The 13,615-nt window shown below is 47.3% G+C and overlaps 1 protein-coding gene across 1 annotated transcript in view; it reads right to left on the reverse strand.

Moving 5' to 3' along the window:
- Nucleotides 1-778: 778 nt before the first annotated feature.
- The window catches only part of ftz-f1 (ftz transcription factor 1), a 291,716-nt gene continuing 278,879 nt past the window's right edge, over nt 779-13,615 (reverse strand). Inside the window, exons 5-7 of the mRNA XM_084588851.1 lie at nt 5,832-6,090; nt 1,901-2,001; nt 779-1,538 (exon numbers count right to left, since the gene is read on the reverse strand). Coding sequence (XP_084444977.1) covers nt 1,392-1,538; nt 1,901-2,001; nt 5,832-6,090 — 507 coding nt within the window. The 3' untranslated portion in view covers nt 779-1,391. The remainder of the gene's footprint in view (nt 1,539-1,900; nt 2,002-5,831; nt 6,091-13,615) is intronic.

Consider the following 13,615-nt stretch of genomic DNA (forward strand, 5'->3'; position numbering starts at 1 on the left):
GTGGCTAAATGACCAAAGTGAGCGAAAAGAGAAATTCGATTCCATCGCGAGGTGAAAAATGATCACGAGATAAAATGTGGGTAGCAGCAGCAAAGAAGGAATATAAAGTGGCTCGTTTCAAAGGGACACTCGATGGGAAGACAAAAATGAGCGCTAATGGAAGAAGACAGACTGCAACGAAAAATACTCCAGATAAATCAAGCATGTGCACCATAGCACACAGCAAGCGAATTTAAAATGAATGCAAAGCAGCCACCCGTGCAAGCAACAAAGAAACACTGTCTTAAGGCATGGATGAACAGCCCCCATTCTCTCTTTCATGCAAATTTCTTTTCCCTGAGTCTGTCCAGCCTCGTAAGGGGAAAGAGAAAAGTCCTTTCTCACTCACTCGCCTAGCCTGACGCCAATGCACACTGATGAATAGATGTACTCATGCAAACAAAAAGCATGCACACTATCATGTCCAAAAAAAAGGGCCAGTTGAAAGCACAGAGACAAAACATTAGAAAAAAGGGGATATTGAGAGACAAAAGACGGAAGAATGAAAAGATGCAAGGAGAAGAACCTCTCCTATTAAGGTCTCGCCACCCACTCAAGCTCTGTGACGTTGTGCAGAGTTCCTGTTGAGTTGTAGAGCTCGTGACACTTCCACGCAAAATCTGTGGCACACGCAGCAACTGGCTGGCCAGCCAAGAGTGTTGCGCGGCATCATGTGTTCTTTCCACATATCAATATGGTTCTACTTCATTCTTCCTGTATATACCAACTCATAAATGTGTGTGTGTGTGTGTTTAAGGATCTCTCTCTGTCTGTCTATATATATATATATATATATATATATGTATATATATATCTTTGCGTGTGTGTGTGTATGCGCGTGTGGGTGGGTGTGTGTGTGTACATATACTATACATTCTGCACTCACTCGGCACGCATACACGGGGCTGGCCAGGCGCTGACACCCATATGGATGCATGCACAAGCACACACTATCACATCCATGCGTGTTGTGTACACGAGACAACAAGCTGGTTACATAACGCTACAGCTCTCTCATGATTGCTCCCCGCTGACCGCCAGGCCTGTACATGGAGGACAGGCCCCCCTTTCTCGTGCTCACTTTTTGTTTTGTTTCTTCTTCTTTTTTTTCCCAAGAGAAAATGTCATCCGCACACTCCGCTTGAAGCCGCGGCCGGCCCCGCCACACAGCTTCCTGGGCCGGACGCAGCCCCGGCGGGGTCGTACGAAATGGGCAGAGGACGAGAGGCAGAGGAGGAGGAGGCGCGCGCTGTTTCTCACACGGACGCGGAGCGGGCCAGGTTCCGGTCAGGGTTCTTCCGGTCTAGACGTTTCCGGCGGAGGGGCGTGGGGGCTGGCGGAGGAGCCGGATGCTATTTCTTCTTGGCGTGGAGCATCTCCATGAGGAGCGTCTGTGATGGGGCGCTGCCGCTCATGTGCTTGTAGAAGAGGTACTCCTCCCCGCGTGTGCTGATCAGCTTCAGGTTTGGAAGCATCTGGTACAGCTGGTTAAATTTTTCCTGCAGAAGGATGGGCACAAGGTTAAGTTTTAAGGACAAGCATTGCATAGCTGTCCCTAACTATTTGTCCTCTGTCAGTCAAGTGTAATGAACTGCAAGCAAGGCAAGTACTCACGCCAGCAGAAGAAAACATCATGCACATAACATTCATTTCATTTGTATGCAGCTCTTTGCAAGCTACTAAGCGGTCCACTTGCTATTGGAAACCATGCTTGAATACAGATTATTCCGCTTATCTGACATTCTGGCACTGTTTGCAAACATAGAAAAGAGAAGGGAAGTGCAGTTGCTATCTCTCAATGAGCACATAACTAGCAACTTCTAGCAATAATCATTGCAAGAGGCTTTAAGCACACACGTACGGTGATCTGAGGGTAGTTGTTCATGCAGTACTCGAGGTGAACCTGCTTGGTCTGCTCCTGGGCTTCGTGCACCAGTCGCACGTTGCTCAAAGTCCGCACTTCTGCTCCGGCCGCACCAGCACACACACACAGGAAGACAGCAGTGAGCCCCACCAGGAGAGAAAGTGCAGCACTTCTTTAAAACACTGCTCTTTTCAACAAAAGGCAACATATGAAAGAAAGGCTAGGAAGGACAGCAGAGAGCTACTACATCAGCAAATAATTTCCCTGTGCCAGGTGCTCTAGTAGCAGACACAAGCTCAAAGCACTGACAATAAAACAAAATTTGTCGTGATTAAGCACGCTACAAGAGGGAACTTAAGCTGCTCCTACAAAAACGTTGAAGTAAGCCCACACTGAAACTTTGTACCTTTTGAATCACAATATTTCCCTTCCATTGCATGCAGTCTTTATTAGTCGCACTATTTTTATTCCACTTCATAAAAACATTATTATCAGACACAGTCACAACATAGTAAAGAAGTGAAGTTATAGCAATAACATTAAACTCCTTGTTTACTTTTCCATGATCAAGAATATGGACACTTTCACGGGTGGTGAAGTAAACTTTCCAACCATTACACGTTGGTGGCAGGTTCGCGTAAAGCATTTTTCTCACCACAAGAGAGAGTTGCCATTTTGTGCTATCTCTATGAAACATTAAAAAAAAAATGCACTTGAAATGGAATAAAAAAATGCATAGCCAAAAGATTTATAGATATGTTTTTAATGTGCTCTGCTCAACAATTATCAGCGCTGTCCAGCGATGGGTTACCTTAACTTGGAGCATGAGAGGGTGCATCGAAACAGTTTTGCAAGTAGCCTAGAAGCATTTTCTTCAGTCAGAATGAATGGCTAAAATATACTGCTGTTACTTTTCCTAGTATTTCTTGCGCTTCAGTGAGCACCGAGAATGGGCAGGAGTGGTACAACATGGCGGGTTTGCATTACTACAATTTTATAATTTGCCTCCTTTAACCACAGTAATGCCATATACAGCAGAGCAAACACAACAAAACCTGGAACGTCATCCAAGGCTAAAGTGTCTGACCCCATGCAGCGGGGAAATGACATGATTCACTACTGGAAAAGAGTCAGCTGCATTGCTCCTTTTCAAATGAAGGGTCGCACTAAGAAGGTTAACTCCAAGTCTGAAGCAAGTGTCCTCGTGCAATTTCTGCTATGAACAAGCACTTTTGATGAAATTTGTGCACCTAACATATTCGGAGGTGGGAAGAATAGCTCTCACCATACTATTTATGAGAATTTTGGTTAAAGAAATCTAACATCTCTAAAGTGAACATCCGCAACCACATCTAACTTCGTCTCCTAAACGGACCTGACTATGTCAACTTACAACTACATGTTGCATTGCAGCAGTTCTGAAAAAACTGTTCATTTTTTTCGACTATAAAACAAAATAAAGTTATACGGGAACCAGGTTACACCTGCACCAAAACGTTCGGCTTGAGCTTTTTTTTTTTTTTTTTTTTTTTTTTTTTCCGTCCCTCTTATAGCTGCAGAACATAGTTGTATGCAGTAGTATAACTTTGTGAAGCCTTCATACAGATTGCAAGCAATCTATGTTTAGCATGCAGCACCCAAGGCAAAAGTTCCTGGCCGAAGCACAAGTTACCATACTAATCACAGGCCTCTTGATGGCAAGAATGCCGTCACTTTTACCAAGCAGGGCAGCAGGATGCCAGGCTGCTGCATGGGCACTGCCGCACAGCCCCACCTCAGCAAGTCCTGCCTAAAATGGCCAGGAAACTTTCGAGAAGGCATGACATGTTCCCAATTCGTCAATAAGGGCATAGATTTTGCAAGAGGTTTCCTGGGGCTCCGCAACAGCCAAGAGACCCATCTCTGCATGATTGCTGTTTGTTAACAAATTTGTGGCCAAATATGAAACTTCCCAGTTTTAACCAGAAGAAGCAACAAGAATATATCTGGGTGAACAGAAAACCAGCACAATGTAAGCTTAAGTGCTTTTTTGTTTGCGAGGCAGATTAAAAACCCACAGCAGCTGTAGTTAGAGAAAGGGTGGACTAAACAAGGGACGCCCATCTGCTCTCAATACCGACATTTGGAATTTTCCCTCCCTCCAAACCCCTGAAATATGTTTGCAACAGCTTCCACTGGTCTCCATGCATGGCCAGTGGAAACCACTGCATTGAAAGGAATATCACTGGGCTGAGCTACATACTCAAAAAGCTTTCAATCTTATAGATTATGCAAACATTTCCTGTACTTGGGTAGAATACAGCAGATTCTCAGCTGCTGCAGGAAATAATGACCAGCAAGCAGCACTCCTGGACACAAGATGAAAAACCACCATTCCGACGGCTCACCTCCAAGCTCACATTCGGCAACTTGAGGTTGAGACACTGCACAGCAAAAATGCATCAGTGTTTTGCCCAATAAAAAGCATCACTGAAATGAAATAAGTATTGCTGCTGTATGAACGACTGTTAGATGGATGGATGCATGTCACAAAAGATGAGTGGATGAATGAAAGCAACAATAATACCACAGAAAAACCTAAGCAAAACTGGACAGCAACAGCAATGGACGTGCAATACATTTTACATGGCTTCACTGGCTTAGATTTGGCCGGTCTGCTGAGCACAGCGAGAAATTGAGCTTTAACCACTTATTTTTGCAGCATAGTCAAATATATGTTAAATAATACTGATGTGACAGTTTATCGAAATCACTGAGTCGGCCATATATAATGCCAAGGTGAAAAATAATAGTAATATTACCATAATTAACAACAGATGAATGGAATGAATGAATGAATGAATGAATGAATGAATGAATGAATGAATGAATGAATGAATGAATGAATGAATGAAGATGAAGAGCCAAATACAGCATTTGGAAATTAGCGACTTCAATGAAAAAGTAGAAAGGAACAGCTGCCTCTTTGTACCTTTGATCTGGTGGCTTCATCACCTAGCAAGAAAGATGTAAGAGAGGGCCTTGGAGACTTAGGAGCCCCAGTTGCAAGGAAATCTCGAAACTGCAAAGTCTCGCAGCAACCAAATACAGGAATCATGCCCCAAAGCTAACAGTGTTCCAGTGGCAAAGCGTGGGCACAGGGGACTTTACCGAGGATGAGAAATAGAAAATGAAAAACCAGTTTACATATAAACCTGCACTGCTGGCCTGACACTGAAAAAGAACTACATCTTCGATTTTAATAATACATATTTTGCCTCGAGCACTCAAATATTAGCATTAAATAAATAAAAAAAAATGCTTACAATTTGTAAGAGGTCTGTTCCCTGTCTACCATTACTGTCTACAAAAAAAATTTAGCTCACGGTTATGCAAATTCAGTTTCTCCAGTCGCGAAGAAGTGAAAAGAGTAGTAGTTGCCATTGTTGCAATGCCAACCTGCTTCCGAATGAATATTTAGGTGCATGAATGTCACCCTAGAAAAAATCCATGAGACTGAATTACAATGCCAATACTTGTAAAAAAAAAAAAAAAAAAAAAAAAAAAGTAAATATAAAATAAGTTAACCAAAGCTGATAACAGGCAGATTACAGCCTTTGCCAAATCTAACCGAGATGGAATCGCTCAGCATCATTAAGAGGAGGATAGCAACGGCGCATGTTCGTGACATGCCAGTTATATTCTCTTGCAGCCAAGGGCTGGCAACCTTAGCATCACTGCTCTGCCACTGCTGCCGGCCTGCCTCTTCCGTGCCTATGGTAGCATGGCTGCTTTTTTTTTTTGCAAAGACAGTACATGAAAAGCAGACAATAGACGCACTGCCCAATTAATCTTAAATTGCAGCAGAACAGTTAGCTCTCATCCTAGCATTGCAGAACCCAATTTCTCTCTGAGAAGGCAGGAAGGGACAGCCGCAGTGGCTGGGCACCTGGATTGAGCAGGAGCAGGAACTTGAGGCAGACGTAGTCGACTGGGTCAAAGCGCAGCTCCTGCAGCCGGGCCGTGAGTGCATGCAGCTGGTCAGCCAATGCAGGCAGCCCGAGCAGGGCGAGTGACACAAGAGAGAACTTCTGTCCATTGGGCAGGGTAGTGTCATCTGGCAGGCCATTGTGCAGTCGCTGGTGCACATGGTCCAGGATCAACATGTCGCTCCACGACTGCTGCAGCAACTTCATCTGGTCGTCCACCTGTCAAAAGAGTCCTTCAGGATGCATGCACTGTAATGCCTAACTGCCATACTGTGCTGCCTCTTAAATAGTGTTTAATTAATTCACTTAATCAATTTATTTTTAAAATTTTTTAAGCTGCAACATAATGTGTCATGAAAACAGCCTGAAAATTAAGCAGACAGATATGGCTAAAAATACTCTGCTTACTTGGAGCCCCTTATTAACTGTTCAGTACTGAGGCCTACTCAATACCTAGTGGATCAAGACACAAAATACCTCAGAATTATGTTTCTCTTTTTTTTTTTTCGAAGGAATATGTTCTGTGCCAAATGAACTGATATTTCATGCTAAAGTGATGAAATGTGTGGCATCAAATAAGGCACATGGCTAAAGGTCCCTCTTTCCACTGCTGCGGCACTGGTGTGCTTTGTACTTCATCACTCATTCATCACTCCACTAAAGGAAACTGCTCCAAAGTGCAAAGTGTATCACAGTATGAGACTGCGAGCCCCTTCAGGGAGAAATTCCAAGGTGCAACCAACGGATCAAAAAGAAATTCCAGTATTAATTGTGCACGCTGACAAAGTTCTGCTTGTGATAAGTATGCATGTTTAACATACTTGAAAATGTAATTACACTGACACAGATTCACATTATATTTAGGTCTGAAGCCCCCTTAACTACCATTGAAAACGCTAAGGCAAGGACTTTACTCTGCTAGATATAGTATATACGCTATAGTATAGTGAAAAGTTCAATGTCCAGGAAAGTATCACACAGCTCCCACAGAGAGCAAATTCGTTATCTGCAACAATAAAGCTATGAAAGATTTCGAGTAAAAAAGAACCGAAGTCAACGAAACCAGTTTTTTTATATTTTAGACTACACCATGCAAACAGGCTAGGGGCATTGAAATTCTTCAGCCTACAATGATGGTTAGCGTTTTTTTTTAGGCAACCAGAAAAGCTTTAACAGCCCACTACTGGCATGGCAGGACAGCAACTGCTTAGTGTGCGCTGTTGACAATTACATGACAGCTTATAAGACGCATAAACTAAGTCGCGACGACGCGGCGTGACCAGATGCCAATGGCCAAATGCCATCATCTACACGACCAGCTGAAGTCACCCGCTCTGGTACCTCCGCCCACTAACTGTGGAGGGAGGGTGGATGGCGCGCTTCACAATGGCGGTCGCTTCCATATTAATTATAAGCAGAGACAAAGATGGCGCTTGCGCAAATGCCCGCGGATCGTGTCCAATTGCATTGTCCGGACGGCGGGAAGAGAATTGGGCCGCCGCCGTTACTCCGTGAGGAAACGCGCGCGAGCCTGCTCACGGCAGAACAAGAGGCAGTTTGAAGAACAAAAGAGAGCACCAACAATGTGCTTATGCCTTACGCCACCAGGGCCATTTTAAAAAGCTCTATTCCCGCCGCGGGTTTCTGCGGAAGGCAGTCTGCCTTTATTTGCCTATCATTACACCACTGGCGAGCGCAGAGGTGCATTAGGTGGTCGCAACTGGCATAGGACTGGTTTAATTAAAGTGGTATGGTAAAGGCCATCGCTCTGCACTATATAGGTATAGTCAGGATGATTCTGATTCTACTGCTGACGATGACACCGCACTTTTCTTTTCTTTTTTTTTTTTTAATGCCTTATTAACGTCCGTTTCTCTTCCAGTGACGGCGACAAAAGCCGGCGAGGAGTGGCGTTTCCCTCACCCTCTTGAAAAAAAAAATAATATATGAAGAGACGGACCCAGGTTTTGCGATTTGTGCGATGACTGGGGCCCGCGAGTTCGCGCCTTCCAAGATCTTAGCTTCAGCTACTGTCAAGGGCCGTCTATCGGCTGCTGCCAGGAATATCCTTAAAAGCTACCGTCCAATCCCTGGTAGGTTGATAGAACTAGTATGGGTTCCGGCTCACTCGGGCGATCCCGGGAACGAAAACGCTCACGAATATATCCGAGGTATCGTCGGCCGGCGGCGAGTCCCTCGTCTGCCATGGGCGCGAAGGAGGGCTTGCTCTCGTTCCATGATATAACTATAACTCGCCAGTTAGCTGAGAAGGCGTACTTTTCCTCCCCCACACAGTTCATTAAGCAAGGTCTAGGAGATACTCTGACGCCAACTCCTTCCCCCAAAGTATAATATTCAAAGAGCAGGTTGACCCAAGAGACCACATTACTGAGAGTGCGTGGCCTATTTGCTGCCATCTCTGGAGGAGTGGGAGCTGCTCGGACATCGGGTCACCGAGTGATCGCCGACAGGATCCCCAACTGGCAAACAATCCAACTAAACCCTCTAAAAACCGATGAAAATAAAAGTTCTTCACTTGTCCTTCGTGGCGCCGTCCCTCACGGTTCCCCACGGACAGTAATTAAAGCCTCGCGTGAAGCAAGAAAATAGGTGAGAATTCTAGAAGACTGGTTCATGCTGACGCAAAAGTAAAGCGCTATTTTATATGCGTCCACATATGTGGGAATCCCGACAGGGGCTGCACAATTAGACGGGGAAAACGCAGCGTGAGTGGTGTCGCGAAATTTACGACCGCGCCTACGACGAACAGAGGCTGCAGCCCCGTAGCGCACCGGCTGCCATTCCCTCCTCGCGCACAAAGCCGGTCTGCGCACAGGCAGCGGACCGCCGGATATTCAAACGGGGTCGCTACGTGCCATGTATCCGGCCATTTCGGGCGAACCGGTGCACTGTCTCTGCCAAAGTGGGCCGAAAAGTCCACACCGGGCCACGTATACGTATGTAGCGCATCAACTTGTGCTACAGGGGACAAAGTTCACCGCAATACTCGCTGGACTGTCACCTGGCGCGACAGTACGTGTAATGAAGGATGTATGTGTGCCTATTCACAACAGTGCAAAGAGCAGATGTTCTGACATCAGCGAGCGACATGGCGGCGCACCATCACATGGTACGTCCATACGTTAAGACCTGCTCCTTTGAACGTCAAGGCGGCGCTTTTTGGAAGAAAATGTCGCTCAAATGACGATCTCCGACCATATGAACACGTGCTAGCCGCCAGTAATGGCAAAGCTAGCAGGAGCGTAGCATGATGGCGACACCCATTCAGGGGCATTTCTCGCTCCGGTCGACACCGTCGCCAGAATAAAACACACATTTTAACTACACTCTCAACACGCAGCAGAAACCTGAGCAACACGAATTCGTTCTTGGGAATTCTACCTGGGCACCAAAACTCGAAGCCCTCACAGACGGACGGAGGTGTGTGCGGCGGTACAGGAGATTGTCGCGCACCTCTCCGTCAACAGGGTCCGACCCACCCTGCAGGCTGGACACCGTATCAACAGGCAACCAACTCCGCAGGGCAAACACGGACCCCACATGGTCCCACAACACCACCATCGACGTCGTTTCGATATTCATGGCAGTGTACGCCGACCTACGTTTACGCGAGGGGGCTGTCAGTTGCGCTGCTCATTGCGAGCGCGCAATGCAGCCAGCGGCGCATCCGGCCGCCGACGGGCGCGCGGAACGTAGCCCTCGATCGCGGCGGAGGCCGGCCGGGAAGCGGCGAAAGTGGCGAGAGGAGCTCAATCAAACACGCACAGTCAGGCCGCGCAATGCAACGGGCGACAAAAGATGTAGGCCGGTTGTGAGTGACAGCCGCCGCTTCGACGCCGACAATGGCAGCGCGCTCTGCCGCCACCAAAAAGTTTCGCTCGCCACGCGACGATACGGCACAACCAGGAGGGAAGAAAGAAAAAAGGTGAAGAAAGCGAAACTAGCGTCCTTTCTCGCTGTCTTTAGCGTCTTAGCAGACGCCACGTAGATGTCACACATCGCGGGCCGACGACCCCCTCAGTCTACGCACCGTATAGCGTCACGCGCGAGAAGGCTCCCTCAATTGCAGAATGGTTTCACATTCTCAGGCAGGGATGCGTAAATTTTTGGACGCTCCTCCAGCCACTTTGAAAACTGAAAAAGATTGCAGGGCTGCCAATCTTCTCTATGAAGGTTCGAAACTGGTGAGGGTACAACGCCATAATGCTGAATGCCCAAAAGCGAAACAACAACGTATCTATAATGCAGTCAATGTGTTTTTGTTTTTAATGTGGTGAAACGTTTCCAACCTCAGAACGCGATAGCCGATGTCATTGGTGAAGCCTAGACCATGATGGGACCTGTGGCAGGACACTACACTCGGGAAAGGAAGGGAGAGGGGGGGGGGGGGGGGGGGGGGGGGGGGGGGGGGGGGCAGCTTTTCGTGGCGGTGCGGTGCAAGCTACAGATCCGAAATCCAAAGCCCACTTCGCAGCAGAATTTACAGTCCCCCCCCCCCCCCCCCCTAAATTTCGCAGATCTTGCTCTGGAATATTGTAAAACTACGGAATTATTAATGCTATTATCACATCAAGTTTATACTCTGCTCTGCCTGTCGGAAGCCACGCCAAGCATAGAAAGGCCACGTCGCCGCGTCTCCCCGTCGGCAGCTTCGGAAGGAACGCTTTCGCAGTTGCACTTGGTTGGTTTGTGAGGTTTAACGTCCCAAAGCGACTCAGGCTATGAGAGACGCCGTAGTGGAGGGCTCCGGTAATTTCGACCACCTGGGGCTCTTTAACGTGCACTGACATCGCACAGGACACGGACGCCTTGCTTTTCGCCTCCATCGAAAAGCGGCCGCCGATGCCGGGATTCGATGGAGGCGATGGATTCGAACAGTAAGTAGTCGAGCGCCGTAACCACTGCGCCACCCCGGCGGGGTTGCAGTTGCACTTGTTTCGACAATGAACGTCGTATGGAGTATTGATTAGCCGAGAATATTTAGTTCACATAGGCCCCAACTTGCCCGAAGGAACAAATTTCTGCGTATCTGGCTGCTCGAAAACAAACCTCAATACAGACATGGAACCTGAAACTGGCCTGAACTATTTGGTGCAGTACCGCCCCAAAGTAAGCTCCACCCCCGCAGACTTGGCTGCACAGCCATAGGAAAGCTATCCCCGAGTATAGTCCGTTGTGCTTGGTCGAGTTGGTTTAATGGCATGACCTGCTGTTGAAAATGGATTACGCAACCACGAGAAACACACACGAGCCTCATTACTATGAGAGGCTCAGCATTTGCGCGAAGCTGACGAAGTCCACTTGATATATATATATATATATATATATATATATATATTTAGCTCTGCAAATTGAAGTCCGCATCTTGTACATACGTTATGGACTTCTATTTTAGTTGTACACTTTATACATAGGGCGCATCGTTTTCATACTCTATTTCCGGAATAGTGGGGGTGTGTAGGGAGAATAATAATTGCACAGTCAGCAAAATGTTGCGAAATTCGGTGGTCATTGTTTACTGCAAAATAATGCACTATAATCACTATGATTTCTAAGCTGGACGCAAATTGTGGACAACGTTTGATGCAACGATGCCAAAAGAAATATGTTCAGTATCCGAGTTTTGACCTGTTGATTTAGAATGTACTCTTCGAACTTAATCTCAAATTAAAACAATTAACAAGCCGTAAAATTATGAACCAAATGAAAGCAACTCTCAAGAATGAAGGTATCTGCCAATAACCGTATGACGTATGCAGCTTTGCGAATTGGAAGATGACGCTCTCTAGAATGCGCAGAAATTAAGGAAGTGCACTAGGTATTTTCAGACTTCGTAAGGACGGAGAAAATTCGTGGAGCCACAGCGCAAAACGCGCAAATACAAATGGCTGTTACCAGCTAGTGGCCAGCTGCAAATATAATATTGGAACTAGGGGTGTATCTGCAACAGTTAAAGGTTATCTAATAAAATTTAATTAAAGGTGCACTGAAAAATGTTCTGGAAAATTTTCTTCTCGCTTTTATTTTGGAGGGTTCGTGTGAATGAACAGTTTTAGACGCAACATAACCACCAATCAAGATCACGCTTGTTTTCACAAGACTAAACCTCATCACTATCCGGTGGCCAAAGAAAATACTACATAATCAGTCAAGAATATGGTAAATCTACTGCTTTCCGACATCTATCCGACATTGCGCTGACACAATTTCTAGAAACTGCGCACTCTCGTGATTTAAAACCTTCGGAAAGCTGCGTTGTGCTTTTTATACGACAACTTTGTCACTTTATGGTTTACGTTAGCGATCACTGTGCACCTGAGAAGTAGTCCGACCGTAAACGCCCAAGTGGGAAAGGAGCTGATGGCCAGTAACACTTGCGCTGGCTTAGGCCGGTAGCGGATGCAGCCCTTATGCTGCAATGCCTACTGAGGGTTTGTCAGACCTCTTCAGTGCGGAGGCAGTGCTGAGGGACGACACGTGGCATTTCAGAACTAAGCCCCTTTGGGCCAAGCAGCACGTAACAGCTGACAGGCTTCTACATCTGCAAAAGTAGGTCGTGTATAATGTAACAGTGTCGAGAGTGCCGCAGGCCAACTACACGCCCATTTGTCGTTCTCGGGCTGTAACGTAAAGTGAGCTTGGCGACGCCATCTAGAGGCGGCGACTCCGACGGACAGATCGTGAGCCAAGCTATAGTCAAGCATCATACCAAGCATACCCTCGCCTCTTTTCCCGTTCAGCTAAGCCGCCATTTTCTTTTCTCTTCGCGCCTCCCTCGCCTCCGGCTCTTTCGACGCGCAGTCATATCCGTTCGGCGCGAGCGGGCGGCGCGCGATTTCCGCGAGGAGACCCAAGAGAAACCACGTGACTGACCCACATAGGCCTCTCCGGACGCTCATCACGTGACCGCCTGTGCAAGAGCCGCGGGCGGGCAGCAACGCGACGAAAGCGGGAAGAGAGGGCAAACAGGCTTGGGGTGCCCGGAACGAGGCAAAATAAAAACGACAGGGCGAAGGGAGCGCGGCGGCAAAACGTTATGCAACAAACAACGACGTTACTCAATGCGCTCCTTTCACAAGAACCGTCGCCGTGGTTACGCACACTTTACATTTCAAACCCGTTCGCCCGCTCCATATACCGGCTGCTGCTCGCACAGGCTCCGCATTCAATCAGTCGCTGCAAAAGAACCGTCTCCTATTCTAATTTGCTTGCAGTAAACACGCCAACAGAGGCCGGCAACAAGTTCGATCACGCAAGCGGAGGCGCAGATAACGGTACCATCTTCCCGATCCGCCTGCTCTCTCGTTGTCGACGAGACGGCGCAGCGACGACAACCCGCACGAACGAGCCCCGCCGTATCTAATCCGTGGAATTACGCAACGTCTCTCCGTCGGCGGCTGCAGTTGCGACTGCCATTGAACTGCTGCCGCCACGCTTCGCTGGATCTAAGCTGGGTGGACGGTGAAATCAATGGAAAAACGGCCACGAAGGAACGAGTTTTCAGCGCTTGCGCCCTAACGGGTGGGCCCTGTTTCAAATAACGAAATCTGGAGCTTCATAAGAGGCAGTGCCTTCCGTGAGCGACGACTCAAATGCACAGGTGAAAAATGCAACGCTCACCCGTTAGCCCCGTAAAGGCTAAACCCGAGCGGAAGAAAACAATGGGCGTACGACAGAGCGGCAGTGGTTGGAGTAGATCGTTTATTCAGTGGCCATCACGCGT

Source organism: Amblyomma maculatum, chromosome 1 (genome assembly GCF_055883805.1).
Source record: "Amblyomma maculatum isolate TAMU_Amacu chromosome 1, ASM5588380v1, whole genome shotgun sequence".
In the NCBI taxonomy this organism is placed as follows: domain Eukaryota; kingdom Metazoa; phylum Arthropoda; class Arachnida; order Ixodida; family Ixodidae; genus Amblyomma; species Amblyomma maculatum.